At 50.7% G+C, this 16,255-nt stretch overlaps 1 protein-coding gene and 1 long non-coding RNA gene across 5 annotated transcripts in view; one reads left to right on the forward strand and one right to left on the reverse strand.

Moving 5' to 3' along the window:
• Positions 1 to 3,347, forward strand: part of LOC112394761 (uncharacterized) — a 23,622-nt gene extending 20,275 nt beyond the window's left edge. Inside the window, exon 3 of the long non-coding RNA XR_003002203.1 lies at positions 1,497 to 3,347. This is a non-coding gene — a long non-coding RNA (uncharacterized LOC112394761). The remainder of the gene's footprint in view (positions 1 to 1,496) is intronic.
• A 2,415-nt stretch (positions 3,348 to 5,762) lies between these two features.
• KLF11 (KLF transcription factor 11) overlaps positions 5,763 to 16,255 on the reverse strand; it is a 12,089-nt gene continuing 1,596 nt past the window's right edge. For 3 of the 4 annotated variants that reach the window (XM_024737725.1, XM_024737728.1, XM_024737727.1), the window contains exons 2-4: positions 15,783 to 16,052; positions 13,542 to 14,502; positions 7,880 to 10,520 (exon numbers count right to left, since the gene is read on the reverse strand). In XM_024737725.1, coding sequence (XP_024593493.1) covers positions 10,240 to 10,520; positions 13,542 to 14,502; positions 15,783 to 16,052 — 1,512 coding nt within the window. In that variant the 3' untranslated portion in view covers positions 7,880 to 10,239. Of the gene's footprint in view, positions 7,793 to 7,879; positions 10,521 to 13,541; positions 14,503 to 15,782; positions 16,053 to 16,255 lie in introns of those variants that run through there. The other variant, XM_024737726.1, reaches the window with a different exon arrangement.

A 16,255-nucleotide genomic window follows, 5' to 3' on the forward strand; every position in this document is an offset into this window, starting at 1 on the left:
CCTCCTGTCGGCCTCCCCATCAGCCTCCCCTGCCAGCCTCCCCCGTCAGCCTCCCCTGCCAGCCCTGCCTCCTCGCCCCCTTTCTCCCCCATGTCCCAACTGCAGGGAGCGTCGGGTGCCTAGAGAGAAAGGCCTTGCTGAGCTGTGGGACCGGGTGAGGACGGTCTGTAGCCAGGTCACCATGGGACCGTGGGCAAGGCATTTCTCCCCCATCCACAGAGAGGGGGCTGGCCTGGGTGACCCCAGAGGGCTGTGCGGGAGGCACGTGTCATCTCTGGGCTTGGGGAAGTGGAGTCCGGCCGTTAGACCCTCATCCCTGCTGTTCAGTGGAGTCCGGCCGTTAGACCCTCATCCCTGCTGTTCAGTGGAGTCCGGCCGTTAGACCCTCATCCCTGCTGTTCAGCGCTGGGGGGCTTGCTAGGCGCCACACACCCGAGGTGACAGTCAGGTGGCCCCGAGCCCAGCTCCTGCCCTACATTCCTGGACAGCAGACAGGGCCCTGGAGGCTGCTCTGAACATGTCAGGAGCGCGACGGCAGTGATCAGGTGGGCCTTAGAGATCATCCAGCCCAGCCCCCCAGCTCACATGGCAGCACGTCTCTGGCTGGCAGGTGGGAGCTCGAGGTCCCATACCTGGCAGTGGGCAGCTCTGGCCTAACTCCTCCTTCAGAGGTAGCCCCTCAGGCTGGCAGCACTCAGTTCGGCCCACGTTTCAGACCCTCCCACCTGTCAAAGGTGCTGAAGGGGGCAAGGCCATGGCCAGGCACAGGTGGACACCGCCGTGGGACAGCCTGCAGGACAGGGAAGTCGGGGGCACAACAGAGTCCAGAAAGCCGGAGAGGGGTGGGCAGCGGGTCCAGGCCGGTGGGAACCACTTCCAGGGGCCCAGGCAGCAGGATGAGGACCTGGGATTTGGTCACTTAATACACTGCCAAGCAGGTTGGGGGAGCGGCCAGGGTCCTGACGCCCAATCGTGTCCCAGCGTGGCAGCTCCTGTGAGACACCCCCCTCCACCCAAGGGGCAGGCACAGGGAGTGAGTCAGGCCGATGGATAGTCAAGACACAGCTCACCTTTGCTGAGGGCTGGGCAGGGTGCAAAATTCAGTGTCACAAGCTGTCCATGCATTATCTCATTTAGGCCTCAGGATGAGTTTAGGAATACAGCTCCATTTTAGAGAAAATTATCACTGCGCTAGCAATTGGCAGAGCTGGGATTCCAGCTGGGTCTTCCCACCCCCGGGCCCTCACCCTCAAGCATCACAGGCACTGGCTTCCTCACAGCGTAAGGTCTTGGGTAACATCGGGGAGATGAAACCAGAGAGTCAGGCAGGGGCCTGCTGATGGAAGAGGTTGAGGAGGTGTTCCCGGGGCAGAGGTTTTCAGTTGTAGTTTTAGGATGGATCAGAATTCCATACAGGGCCCACCGTGGTTGTCCAGTAGAGATGTGGGGTTTGAAGGTAACATCTTGTTTCCCATGTCCATGTTTCTCACCCGCAGAGCCCCAGGCAGCTGCCACAGGAGGCCTGAGAGGCAGTCAGCCATCACATACGACTACTCTGAGGAGGAGCTGATGGCCAGCATCGAGCAGGAGTACTGCTGCTAAGGCTGGTGCTGCAGCAGCCCCGTGGTCATCCAGCGGCCAGTGCGCCGTTCCTCCCGGCCCCAGCCCCAGCCGACTGGGTCTCTTAGGAACCTAAGGCTGGGCGCACACATCCCCCTGCCCTGCCCAGGGCTCTAGCTGGAGCTTAGCCACCTCCAACATGCAGTTACCCCCAGACCTTTCACAACTGCCCTCTTCAAATCCATACTCAGACAGTCCTGAACATGGCCGGCAGCTGGCCATCATGCTTGCTGGCAAGAGGTGATCGGCTGTGCAGATCCAGGCCACAAGGAAGGCACAGGTGCTGCCCCGCAGGTGCGTGGGCAGGTGACCTGCCGGATACCTGCCCCTCCTCTCAGTCTCTGGGGAGATCCGTCTACAAGGTTCTCCTGGGTCTTGAAATGCTTCCCCTTTCTGAAGGCCCACTTGCCACCTGCTCCGAAGAAGCCTCTTTACCGAGCGTGGCTCAGACTGGACACTTTGCGAACTCTAACACACGTCCCAGAGGGCCCCAAGGAGGTTCCGCTCTGGAGGGCATGCCCAGGAGGTGCGCCTTGGCGAGCTGGAGGGCGTCGCCCTCTGTTTTGCAGATGAGTCGCCTGGAGGTGTTACTGAAATACAGATTCTGATTCTGTGGGTCTCCAGCAGGGCCTGAGAGTCTGCGTTGTTTCTAACCAGTTCCCAGGCGATACCCAGGCTGCTGGATACCAGCCATGCCTGGAGTAGCAGGGACCTTGTCTGAGCTTTAGGCCTGGCTGACTCTTCCTTCCCCGGTGCTGGAGGCTGCCCAGAGCCACGACCCACCCATCTCCCCAAAGAGAGGCCTGTGCCCCTGCAGTGGGTACGGTGGGACAGGAGCCAGAGACCCCGGTTCTGATCCTCGCTCTTGCACTAACTTGCGGTCACTTCCCCCTCTGGTCCTCAGTGAGTCCTGGAGGCACGCCCCGTCCCCCAGCTCTGACCATCAGGGATCACACAATCCCAGGCTTCCTCGGTCTCTCGTCCCCGTCCCCTGGGGGCACGGGACTGCCTTCCCTGCTGAGGGTGAGCACTGGCCACACCTGGAAAGGGTCTTTAGGGCTGCCGGCTCTTCCCACCTGGAAGAAGGTAGAAAATCACAGCAGTGAGGCCAGGAGAGCCTTAGAACATTCCCAGCTGACTGATGAGAAAGCTGACACCCTGTGAATCAGGCAGGGCCTGGAGGCGGGTGCTTCTTGCACTAGACGTGCACAGAGGGCCTGCTGGGTGCCGAGCGCGGCCCCAGGCCTTCTCTTGGTCGCTGGGTGTTGCTTCTGAGCCCCAGCCTTCTGCTCTGGAGCTGAGTGTGGAACCTGCTCATGAAGGGGAGGCGGGGGAATGTGGCTGAAATAGAGGCAGGACGAAAAACATCTCCATGTCGAAGGTGACAATGACACATCGATGTCTGGAAAAGTCTCAGTGCCACACACGTGTCTCCTGGATTCTGTGGTGGCGAGTTCCTCTGAGATGCTACAAAGCCCAGGAATTTAGAGAAAACGCTCCATTCCCAGCTCTGAGAAATGTTGTGTCCGTCCTCCTGGGGAAGAAGCCAGGCCACGGCCCTCCTTCTGCCCCTCGCACGAGTTCTCAAAGGGGCCCCGCCTGGCTCAGGTTCCCTCTCCTCACCTAAGGTGAGCTTTTCCAAGACACTCCCCTTTGATGTTCCGAAGTCTCAGAGCCATTTCTCACTGGGCTGCCATCCAGTGAGATAGCACCACTGGGTGGACGACCAGCTGCTGTGAGCCCGGCCCTCTGCTGGATGCCAGGGTTCGTGCAGCAAGATCCGGTCTCCACTAGTAAGGACATGCTGTTTCTAGAGGCGCACCTGTAAACGTGGACTCGCGCTGTCAAAGAACTGTAGCCAAAAGCCCGCTGAAGATCTAGCCTCTGTGGATTGGGGATGTGGCTCTTTTTCTGGGCTGGCGATAGGCAGGAGAAAAGCCTTCTTGGTTGCCTTTGAGAGAACAAGTAACGTTTGAGGCTCGGAAGTCCTGCGCTCTCCCAGGAAGGAGACGATGTAAAACCAGACCTTTGGGGTGGTGACATCTGGACCCCTGGCACCAAATCAGACCTTAACAGGTGGGCGGGGCTCAATTTTCTGGTGTGATGAAACCCCTCTGGAAACAAAAGCTGCCTTTTCTGTGACGTGTAGATCCTGGGAAGGAGCGGTGACACATTTTAAGTCCTCAAGAGATGGATGACATCCGATGGACACCCTGTGGAGCTGGTGCCCCGGGGTGTGCACATGAGACGGAAAAAGCGTGTGGTTTCGTGTGGCACTGAGGGCACTCGGCTGCGCTTTCAAGGTCCAAACCTCCACCAAAATCAGGGGCCTGTGGTCGGCTGTCAAGAGTGGCACCACGTGGCAGCAAGGCATCCACACAGCAGGGTGTCCGCTTGGACTGGGTGTCTCTGTCCCTGGAAAGTGGCGGCTACAAAGACCCCAGCCTGGGATAACTAAGCCCGAGAGGTTTAGGACTATTTGCAGGGAACGGGAGAAACTGTAGAGGGAGGGGCTGACTTTCCTACTAATCTGGTGAGGAGAGGATTTGAGTGAAAAATAAAAATAACATGACCTTAGTAGCGCAGGTTACAGACACGTTACTTTTTTTTTTAATTTATCCAACATCTACTTGAAGAGGGCGGGCTCCAGGCCAGGCCCTGTGCCAGGTGGGCCCTGGGGGATAAAATAAAGATGTGATGCGAGTGATTAGAGTGAGGTGGGAAGAGCCGTTGCCGTCGGGGTTCCAGCATCCTCGCTGCTCCAGCATCCTCGCTGCTCCCCGTCCTTGGGCAGCTTGGATGACGGGGACTGGGCTCCCCAGGGAGGCCCTGCAGCTTCTCCCTGCCCAACGGCGCCTCTTCCTCCACCCCGGTCGCTGGGAAGCCTGAGGGACAAACGGCCGTGCGCTGTGCCCCCGCGTGGCGAGAGGTGGGCGGGTCGCGGGGGTGCGGAACCCGCGGGCGTCGCGCGTAGGGAGACTGAAGCCCGGGTCCCGGGTTCTTCGGGGTCTCAGAGGTGCGTGTGCGGACTTGCTGCCCCGCTGTGGCCTTTTGGTAGGGGTGTCTCTCAGAAGAACCGCCTGGGCACCACCTGTCACAGCTCGCGTAATTCCCACACACAGAGCCATCTCCCTGGTTTCCAACATCCAGCCAGGTGGGCATGGGGTCGGGGAGCGCGCACACTGAGCCCGAGGCCCCGCCAACGTCCTGACCCACCGCGTGCGCCTTCTATGCTCTCTCCGAGCGCCTTATCTGCTAGGGTGGCCCTCTAACTATGTCGGGTGGCCCTCTGAGAAGTCATACAAGAGAGGGCTCCTCAGCCCAGAGATGGACACGCCCCCGCGCACAAGACTCGCCTCGGTTTCATGCTGTTCCCCTCCCCTCAGGCGCCCCGTCTGGAGATCTCCAGGGTTTTCTGGGCCGTCCTCTCTTTCTTGGCAGTCTGCCCCTCACCCCCAATGCCTTGGCATCCCTGGACCCTCAGCTCCATCTCCTCGACTCAGGGACTCTTCTGGGTCCCTGCTGAGTTCCTGTCCCTGCACCACAGTCTGGAAGCCTCCTCAAGGCAGCAAATCTGGGCAGTCACAAGATTCACTTATTTCCTGTCTCTCAGGGTCACTGTCTTTCATGACCTAAGGTCCAGCTCCTGGAAAACTCTCATTTGATACCTTTTGTCTGGTTTTTTTGGCTGTGAGAGTATACTTGTTTCCTGTTACTCCATCATGGGCAGAAGTGGAATTCATATTACTATCACTTTAATGTTTAAACTGTCACAACTTGGCCAGTGGGAGCCCCTGTGCCGTTTAGCACAGTCCCTGACACTCCTGATGGCAGCCGGTAACACAAGAATACTCTAAGCCCATTCTGTTATTTCTGGGCCCTAGCTCCCTTTGAGAGAAAACTAAGGTTTTCTTCCACGTACAAAGTAAAAGTGCCAGACCCTGAGACAGGCACACTACCTGCTGTCTCTACCTAGTCTTCACTATAAATAAGGAGCCTAAAGGTAGAGTACCTTTCTCAGCAACACATAGCTAGAAGGAGTCAGACCTGCACCCAGGCCTGCCTCAGGCCAAATCAACACTACCTACCAAAGGAGCCTGCCAGGAGTCTGGTAGACCTTCCCAGGGCCCCTCTTCCCTGGACTCCTTCAAGACTAGGGGTTCTGACCACTCCAGTAGGAACTTGCCATATTTTACTGAACATTGCAAGTCTAATCTACCTGCTAAAATGTAAGCTGCCCCGTGATAGAAATCATATCACATCCATCCATCCATCTATATACCCACCCATCCACAAGTCTTGTGGGACCCACAAGACTTACAATCAAATTCAATAAAACTGGCAAGTTCTTCCGAGTGGTTAGAACCTCTAGTCTTGAAGGAGTCCAAAGAAGGGGAAACCTGGGAAGGCTCCCAGAGGCTACCACCAGAGCTGGGCGGTGAGAGCTTAGCTGCCACTGCCCCACCTTGTCAACATCTCACTCTGCCTGTGCGTCTCCTCCCCCAGCACCACTGGACTTGTAGCAACCTGTTTCTTTTTTTTTTAAAAACACAGTCTTCTTTTTTTAAATTAAATTACAGTCTACAATATTATATTAGTTTCAGGTGTACAACATAGTGATTTGATATTTTTCTACACTGTGTAATGCTGACCCCAGTAAGTCTAATTACCGTCTGTCACCATAGAAAGTTATGACGGTATTATTGACTATATTCCTTATGCTGTACCTTACATCCCTGTGACGTTTATTTTATAACTTGTTTCTTCCTTATCATCTTTGCTTGTTGACCAGTTTGTCTGCTGAGATGAGAACACACTGGGGAGAGGAAACCTGTTTGCAGAGCCAGCTCTGGGCAATTCTGGGACAACTAGGCTTCCTACAGAGTGGTGAGAGGCTTTTGAGAACAAGCCTCCCTAACTTAGCAGGGACTGAGTGTGGCTCACCCCCCTGGGGTGTGGTGTCCTTGGTGCCCGGACTTCCTCCCAGGATGGGGCCTGGGTGTTAGCAACATGTCTGAAGTCCTTCATTTAAAAAGTCCCTAAACAAAGAGGCAGGTTGAAAGCAAAGGAACAGTGGATGTTACAGCCAGAAAGTAAAATCTTGGTGGCACAGAGGGAGGAGAGCAGGTACAGAGTCACAAAGTTGAGGCTAACAGGTGTGTGGCCAGCACCTAGGCACAAAGGGGCTTGGAGTTGGAGAGACTTTTCTAAGTGGATTGCTAAATGCAAAGCACATTGTGATCCTTTACCGCCTCCCCACACACCTGCACACACACACGCACACACGCATAACCAGGACTAGCGTGGCTTATGGAATCACATTCCAGAATGGTTGGCTTGGGAAGGCAGTCAGTCAACAGGGTAGTGACAGACTGGCTGCGGAGCGGGAAAGGAGCCCAGGGCGCCTCCAAGGTTTTGCACCTGAACAGCTAGAAGGATGGACTCCTTGTCCTTTTTAAAGGCAGCGGGGTCACTGTGAGAAAAGCAAGTGTGGAGGAGATGGGGAGTTCAGTCGTCTCAAGTTTGGGATTCTGGTTAGACAGGTGTCAAGCAGAGAGCTGGACACAGGAATTTGAAGCCAGGTGTGGAATGTAAAGGAGAGACATACATGCAGGGCTCTTCATGGTAGAGAAGTTATTTTTATCTAAGTCCCAAGGCTGGAAAAGATCACCAAGGTTGTGAGGGGAATAGAAGAGGGGTCAGGGAGAGGAGGGGGACTGGCGAAGGAGCAGCGAGGTAAGAGTAGAGCAGCACGGTGCGGCCTGCAGGGGAACCCACCAACCCTGTCCAGTGCCGTTCATAGACAAGCACGATGGGCACCAGGAGCTGAGCCCACGCAAGTGCCTGGCCACACCCACGGGGCCTCCCCTCGAGGGACGTGGATGCACAGCCCCAGCAGAGCGGGCTCGAGAGAGAACGTACTCCAGGGGCAGGAGCGGGGACTGTGGCTCCCTGACGTACCTTTAAAGCCTGGGCTGGGGGTGGGGGAAGGGAGGGAAGAGGCTGCCTCCCATACTCCCCTCTTGACACACGGAGGGCATGAGGATGAGGGTCACGGGTTACCCAGCAGCCACGGTCCTCTACTGCCAAGACCGGTCCTGACATCAAATTGGCCAACACAGAAGCTGCTCCTTCACACATTTCTTTCACAAAGGACCCTCCAAAGGGAGCCCTGAAAGCAGAACAGAACCCAAGAAAACAAAGAGGAGGGTCAGGCACTGGGTACACCGGAGTGCAGTTAAATGACACAGGACACAAGTCCAGTTTGCAAATCAAAAAAGTTTTATATGATACAAAGAAAAAAGTTACATCACACATATTCATTTAAATAATAAGTCAAAGTCTGTTACATAAAACATAATTCTGAAACATTTAACATTTTATTAACTACTTGAAAGGCTCAAAGTCAAAAAAGATCAAGCAAAACTGCTCAGGCAGTAAAGTGCACTGGGGGACGTGCCGCCCGCGCCCTCCTCCGATGCCCGGGCCGCAGCGGAGGAACTCCACGCTGAACACGCACCGCGGGGTTCTGGTTCTCACGTTGCATTTTTCAGGTGAAGCTGTTTCCCAATTTACAATCTTTCAATCAACAGAGGGCCAAAAATGTTGTTTACAGAAGGTATTTCAAAGTCTAATCAGGAAATGGAAGTGTAAATCAAAACGTTTTTTTTTTAACACATCTATCCTTTAGCAACAACACTGCTCAGAGAATGAAGTTCTAGGTGACAAGCAACCAAATACTCAAAGACGCTGTATTATCTACCAGAACTTTAGCAGGACTGACATTACTTTGTATAATTAAATATATCCAGATTTAATGCCACTTACAGCATACACAAAGAAACGTTTATGCTGATTTAAGATATAAGTGCAAGAAAGAACTGGGTGGTGGGGAATCACGAACTATAGACATTTAATTCTGGTTCTCTTCCAACTGTAGCATGTCTCATGACCAGTAGGAATACTCAATTACAGAAGTCTCCAAAGACACGGAAGCCTACTAAACACACAGCCGGCGCTTACAGACCTGTATGTCAATTAGCGGTTGATACTTCATGGGTATCAAGTAACATACAATGAATGACCAGGCAAGGGTCATTAGACTAAAAAGACCTGAACACAAAACCTGATATTTATTCAATATTTCACCTTACCGTCATTTTAATAAAGGTAAATGCAAATAAATAAGAGGCAAAGACAAAAATCTAAATACATACGGCACAATAAAAACCATTCCCAGGCTCAAAGGGCAGAGCAATATCACCGTGTTCCTTACATGCACTCTCTTGCCTGGATTCCCAACGCTGCCCAACCAAAGCAGTCTCAGCAGCTTCCTGGACACCTGGACACTGGGGCGCAGTCTCTGTAATGCTAGGACCTGTGCTCACAGCTTCAAAGTGATGCCCATGGTCTATCCTCTAGCCAGACTGCAAAATACCCCATTCCAAGTAATTTTCTGTTTGATCAAAACAATTTCCTTCAAACAAAATGAATGAAAGGACAGCTTGGTAGTATTACTGCCGCTTAGTGTAACTTGCATTTCCCGTCGTTCTTAATACTTAATAAATAAAGGAATCAGAACACTGGAGCTGGACCATACGCATGTCCGCTTCACCTTACATAAGCTTTACTTTGGTGGAAAGTTCCTCCAACTACTAAGGCCATCTTTTTCTCTAAGAAGTTACTCTACCCACAAAACACTTGGATAAGGCCACAGCAAAAGAAGTCAAAACTGACAACTGACAAAGCAGCTGGGTTTGAGTGCTTACATTTTCTTTTTTGGGGGTTTGAGGTACAAACAGGAGACTCTGAACAGTCTGCTCTCAGCAGAGTACAGACACTCAGACCCTACATCAGCTCTCTGCTCACAGGGTATCTACCGAGTATTTTAAGTTAATCTCTGGGGTACATTCTTCACAAGTCACACCATGGACACAGGTGACTAAGGTCTACTTAATGAAAATTTTAATTCCTTGGCCTACAGCCTTAAAGAAATAGTTGTCTGGAATTTCCCTTGAAAATGTTATGAAGAAGCTGACTGCAAAGCTTTTCCCCCCCATTTCTTTAAGAGGCCCCTATTCAACCAGTTCTGATTCTAAAAAATTCTTAGATCTAAAAGGCCTGATTACAAAGTTGTAAAGTTTTTTTGTCTGAATGATGTGCCAACTTTACTAAAAGTAGGGTTATTATAAAACCATTGTTAAACATTGAAAAGAAGATTGTAAAATCATCTATATAGAAATTGGTAATTTGAGAACCAACAATATAAATTTTTTTTTATAAAAAACAGTATAAAAATTAGTAACGTGTCTCATTTCTACAAAACAGGAGTAGGAAGGTTATAAAAAAATCCAGATTTTGTAAAATTTATTGCCGAAATGTTTGTTTGAATGCTGGTGATTGAGATTATCAAATTTTCCTCCATTTTCCTTAAAACAACTTCTGAAACTACAAAAGATATTGAACAGGGTTCCCCACCAAAAAAGACAAGTTAACATACTTTCATCAGAACCAGCTCCCCTAGCCCTCAAGACAATTTCTTTTGGAGAGAAAACCATCACTTCCATTCCTGAAAAAAGGCTTTGAAAAATTCCCATCCACAACTCCCTGGAGGACCTTTCATGCAGAGGCCGGCAGGTGCACCAGCGGGCTCCCAGGATTCTCTGCTGAAGCAATTCTGTTCAGTTTGCCAACCTCCGCCTGCCAGCCAGGGATCTTCTTGGTGGTCATATGGCGCCGGGCATGCTTTGTCAAGTGGTCGCTGCGCATGAAACGCCGATCACACACTGGGCATACAAACTTCTTCTCCCCAGTGTGAGTTCTGCGGTGGCGAGAGAGTTCATCTGAACGAGCAAATTTTTTATCACAGCCATCCCAGCTACAGGTGAAAGGTTTCTCTCCTGAGAGATAAGAAAACACAAAGTAAAGAAAACATAAATGCTCAGCACCTTATTGGACAGGTTAATTCATGTCGTTTTAAAACTGTATTCATCAAAACCTAAGCAGCAAGTAATATCCTATTATTCTGGTATCAGGTTGTTTGGAAGTCAAGAAATCGTCCAAGATGCATTTCTTCCTGCCACACCTAAGATGTAATATGTCAGGGCCCAAAGACATCAAACTAATCTAATCCTTCTAAAGATATTTTTAAATAAATCTTTGACTGTGAACTTGGGGTAGGAGGTAAATTCTTGAAAGGAATGACTCCTTCCCTCTCTGGAAGCTGCACATATAAAAAAGATCCCTCCTAGCACCTGCAAGACTTCTCAGAATCATTAATTCCATCTTCATATCTGTTATTACACTGACAAAGAGGTTAATTGCAAAACAGGTTAGAATTCTAACAGCTACCTTCTTCTTGTTACAAGCTTCAAGCATCTGTCATTCACTCAAAGTTTCAGAGCACCGGCAGGTGTCCTGCCCGTACTGTGTCTTCCTGGAGGTACAGGGGTGAGTGGGAAGCCCTTGTCCGCAGAATCCTGGGCCTTTCCAGCCAGCAGGAATGCTCTGTCTCCTGCTTCCTGAAGCCCTGATCTTGACCAGGTTGTGACCACCACAGACCGCCTGTGCAACCTTGTGAAGGGATTTGATAAATGCTGTTGCGTGCTGTCATGTGACCTACCTTCCCGAAGGTTTACGACTTGTCTAGTTCATCCATCTATGTACAGTTTAACCCCCAGCACAGCACTTTGTATGACAGGTGGTGAATAAATGGTTTTGAATGAATGAGTGTTGGAGAGAGATCAACTAAATATCTGATGTTTTTCAAAGCCGATTTAAAAGGAAAATTCATTATCACAGTGATGCTGTGATGGATTTCAAAGACCCCATGTTGAAAGCATAAGGTTACCTGTTCCCAGGAAACTACCACCAGTGCCGGCAGCATACCAGATGGCCAGATGTTGGACAGAGAACCACCACCCTTTGGCATGGGATTTACAAAGTGCCCTATGTTTTCAGCATGTCAAAAATGTAGCCTTTGCTCACTCGACTGTATCCTAATTAAACAAATTTTCATGTTGGTACGGTGAAAACCTATCTTATCGAAGGTAAACTTATCCAAGATTTCTATTTCTTATAAAAACTCCAATTTAGTGTTTGTGAAATAACACAAGAATTTGATTCTTCAGAACCTTTATGGTTACTTAAATGTAAGTACTTTGGGAAACCTGAAAAGAGCTTGTATGATCACCTTATCTTCCTACCAAGGGAAGCTGACTGAACAAACAGTAAAACCTCATTCCACTGCGCTTCCCCACATGTGGAATCTGTGCTCGGATGTGATCTGAAGTTCACCTCAGCAGTCTCAGTGAAAAGCAGGGCTTGCCAAGTCAATGAGCCCCTTAGGGGTGCCCGTTCACACCGATACAGCCATGACAGCGACCCTGCATCACCAATGACTAGCGTCAGGCTCTTGGGACAGACACCAAGAGTCTATATCCAGTGAGATCAGACACCTATGTAAGTAACTAAAAATACAAAGGGAGAATAAGGTGAAATACACAACAAACCACCAGGGTCAAATAAAGAAGGAGAGATCAGGAGAGTTCTAAGAACTAACTTTGGGACAGCCCTTAAAGGGTTTTCAGTAAGTAGAGACAGGCAGAGGGCAGAGGGTGAAGGGCAGAAATGTGGAACTGGAGAGAGATGGTAAAGGCAGAGAGGCAAGTTCTTCACAGGCCAGGTCTGGGGCCTTAGCCCGGAAGCACACAGCCCCTTCCACAGTGTGGAGGACAGCAGGGCTCCTTCCGTAAGGCCCGCCTTCCAGATGCGGCTTCATTCTGCAAGCGGGAGCTGCCACGATTGGAGTTCTAATGTGTTAATTAGAAACCACTCTACCAGGAAAGCATTTCAAAGTAAAGTACTATGACAACTCCCTCCAATTCAGCCTTTCCTAAACTGTATTTCACAATTCACTGCTGTCCCCCAGGCCACTAGCCGACATCTGGGGTTCCACGATCAAGACAGCTTACGAAGCACATCTTTACTGCAGAACCTGCGACCTGTTAACTGGGCTTATTATATGTACATATGTGTGTGAACCTTTGAAAGGTGAGTTTAACAAGCAGACTATTTAACCACAGGACCCTTGAAAACAAAACAAGTGACACTAACTCAAAGAACAAGAGTGTCACAGAACACCTGAGACGTTCTGCCCTAATCAACTACAGCAGAAGTTCTACCTACCAGGCAACCTCACACCTCCGCTAAACATGGTAGCCACCAGCCCCATGTAGCTATATAAATGCAACCTTAATGAAAACGTAAACTTCGGTTCCTCAGACACACTGTTCACATTTCAAGTGTGTGTGGCTAGTGGCTACCCTCCTAATGAACAGAGAACGTTTCCATCACTGCCGAAAACTCTACTGGATCTGACGGGACAATGAAGAGGTCGTTAAGTCATTTTAGTTAGTTTCTTTTGTGAGTCCTTCCGAATTAAAACCACATATTTCCAAAAATAAAAAAACAATATTCCTTTAAAGTTCAAATATTCTAGAATTCAAACTTTTCCATACTTTGGAGAGCTCTTTCCCCAGAGTAAGCCTAAGTAAGTCACACTGATGTTTATTGAACGTGAATGGACACTTTCTAAAATGCAAAGAAGGAATGTCCACTACAATGTGAAGAGAAAGAGGGAATGTGAGCCTCACCCTAAAAGCCTCTCTCAATCACAGGTTCACAAACACAGAACTATATTACATTTTAGCTACTGGGGTGACCAGATACCATGTTCCAGGAAAACCACTGACAGCTGTACTAATGTTTACCCCAAGACTATGAAGCCTTTTCAGAACCAAAGAAAGATGGCCACCTTCTCCAGCGGTTCTCAGCTTCGCTCCCACTCAAAGGCGGCTGGACGTGTGTTTCCCGATCACGGGATCCGACATTCCCTATGCCCTACCTGCTTCAGTTCTCACCTGTGTGAGTGCGAAGATGAGCCTTGAGGTGGGAACTTTTGAAGTAGGTTTTCTGGCAGCCTGGGAAGTTGCAAACATAGTTCCTCCTTCGGGAAAAGTCTACCTGAGGGGCGCAGTTCTGACTGGATGCAATGAACACTGGAGCAGGGGCAAGGGGCAGTAACTTGGTATTCCCAATAGCCATTCCACTCGACGAACACGTGGCAGGCTGCGGGAGGGCCCCCTGGGGCAGAACCAACATCACAGTTCCCTGAGGCACAGACGGTCCCACGAACACAGGCTGGGGCACTGGAGCAGCGTGGGGTAAGATGGGTTTGACAGTCCCTGCAGACACTTGGGGAGGTGGCTTCAAAAAAGCTGATAACATGCCACTTTGTCCAGTCACAGGGATCATTTGGCAAAGGACAGGGGGACTAGGAATGGGGACAGAAATCAGAGGGGTGGCTTTCCTTGGCAAGTCATTTTCATAATTCTTTGGTGAGCAGGTCTGAATTGCAACGGGCCACCCTGCCTGCGGGTCTTTGGTGGGGCTCAGGCCACTGGACTTGTGCAAACAAGGCTGACAGGACGCTGAGTTAACGCTGAGCACACTGTCTGTGAGGTGTGTGTCCTGCACAGCTTCAACACGCCCCAAAAACTGCGCTTCTCCTTCCGCGTTGGCCGAAAGTTGGTGTGCTTGAGTCTGGGTGGTAGGAACGTGGGCAGAAGCAGGACTCCCCCCATTGTGGCAAATGACACTTGTCACCGTGGCCCTGCAGTGAGGGCTGACAGCTGGCTCCAGCAGCTCTGCCTTCAAACCAGGCAGGGCGCTCTCTGCCCTCCTGCTCAGCACTCCGGCTGCCCCAGTAGAGGCTGGGGGGAAAGCCACAACCACGGGTGCTTTGGAATCAGTTACTTGGGAAGGAACAACTGTCCCTGTTGACGGCTCCAGGAGGTCAGGGCTCTGAGGAGGAGTCATGCACTTTAAAAAAAAAAAAAAAGAAAAAAGTACTGTGTGAAAAGGTTGTTTTGGTTAAATTTTAAGGAACTTACTTTGATCATGTTGTCCCCAAGGTCTTTACAAAGCAGTATCTAGAAAAGACTGGTCAAAGTCTGCTCACAATCACACCCAGTGGATATAAAAGCTGCACGAGACACTTTACTTTCTAGCTTTCTCCCCCCTTCCCCACCTCTCTCAAACCCATCCATCTGCTCGGTTATAAGGACGCCAGTGCCATTCCTGGCCTCGCACAGCTACTGAAATGAACAATTTGCATATTAGGGCTGCAAATGAGAAATCAAACTTATATTCAAGATGAAAGCTTTACACAATAACTTTAGATTCTCAAAATTTTTTAAAAATCTCAGTGGTAATCATTTAACACACACATATCCAATCAATCACACACATATCCTGTGCCTACTGGATGCGAGGTAAAACCTGTCAGAATGATCCATAAAAGGCCCTGCTCTAACCAGGGGTTCTGCCTACAGTGAGCCTCTGTAACACCTCCCCCACCACTCCCACTTATCTTCAGCCTCTCAGTGGACGATCCCAACGCTGTGATGTGCTCTGGGCAGCCAGGCCCACTACCCGTACAATCCTCTCCACTACCCCCAAGTCCCTTCTCATCCCTCTCTCTCCAAGTCGGTTTTCCACACTCTCCTTCCAGGGCAGGCTTCCAGACCAGGACAATTAGATTATAATTTTCAGTTTTGTTAGCAATTGACAGCTCTCGACTTCTCCAAGTTGCGAAGCAGTTTTCCCCAGTAACTTCAGAGCTGTAGCAAGTTAAGAAAACAAAAACCAAAACCAGTGCTTGACTACACCCAACTCACCCAAGAAAGAAGCTGGCTGCCACAGGGTGGCAGAGGCCAGGGTCTCAACCCAGCTAACAAAGGCTGTCCGGTGCCAAAGCACAGGCTTTCCCCAGCTGTGGCAGTGGATCCTGACCCTGGCCTGGGGTATCTGGGGAACCTAAGCCTCCACCCTCAGTTCTCCAGGGAAATGAGTACATTTTGCTTTCTCCCATTAATCTGTACGTTTCAGCCTATGGACATTTTCACCCCGTGGCTGCAAGCTATGATCAATCAATGGAAAGCACATTTTCAAGAGATAAAAGAAGTTTTCACCCTTAGAACCCATACAGGGGAGGGTATGAACTTGCTTGCCAGCATCGGGTGAATCTCCCCAGGAGCTCTTCAGCATGTTTACTGAAGGTACTCCAGCCACTGCACAAATCGCTCCTCTCCCCCTCTTACCAGAGTTGATAAAGAATGGAAGTCCTTTGGTAACTCGGGTGTGGCTGCGTCCACGTGCACAATGGTGGAAACATCCCCAGAGTCAGAGACAGGCGTGAGGGGTCTTATCTTTAACAAGTCCCCTTTCTGGGATCTCTGACCCCAGGAGCTCATACAAACAAGAGCCTCGACAGCTTCCATGTCGTTCTGCTCCAAGATGCTGCACGTAGACCTCTCGCTGTCATGCCGCTTCCTCTCCAGGATTGACTCGCATATGTCCATGATGTCAACCTAAAGTCGACACAACACAGCGGCTGAGTCCCTGGAAACACAGGGAGGGGGGCACCGGGACAGCACGGGGACGCGCACACCAGAAGCCCGCCCCGCCCCCGGCAGCACGCGCACGCGCTCTGGCTTCCAGGGAAGGATGCCTGCCGAGCGCCGAGGACCACTCGCTCCGAGCCAGCGTTCTGCAGCGGGGGTGGGGGTGGTGG

Source organism: Neophocaena asiaeorientalis, unplaced genomic scaffold (genome assembly GCF_003031525.2).
Source record: "Neophocaena asiaeorientalis asiaeorientalis breed wild unplaced genomic scaffold, Neophocaena_asiaeorientalis_V1.1 scaffold396, whole genome shotgun sequence".
Classification (NCBI taxonomy): domain Eukaryota; kingdom Metazoa; phylum Chordata; class Mammalia; order Artiodactyla; family Phocoenidae; genus Neophocaena; species Neophocaena asiaeorientalis.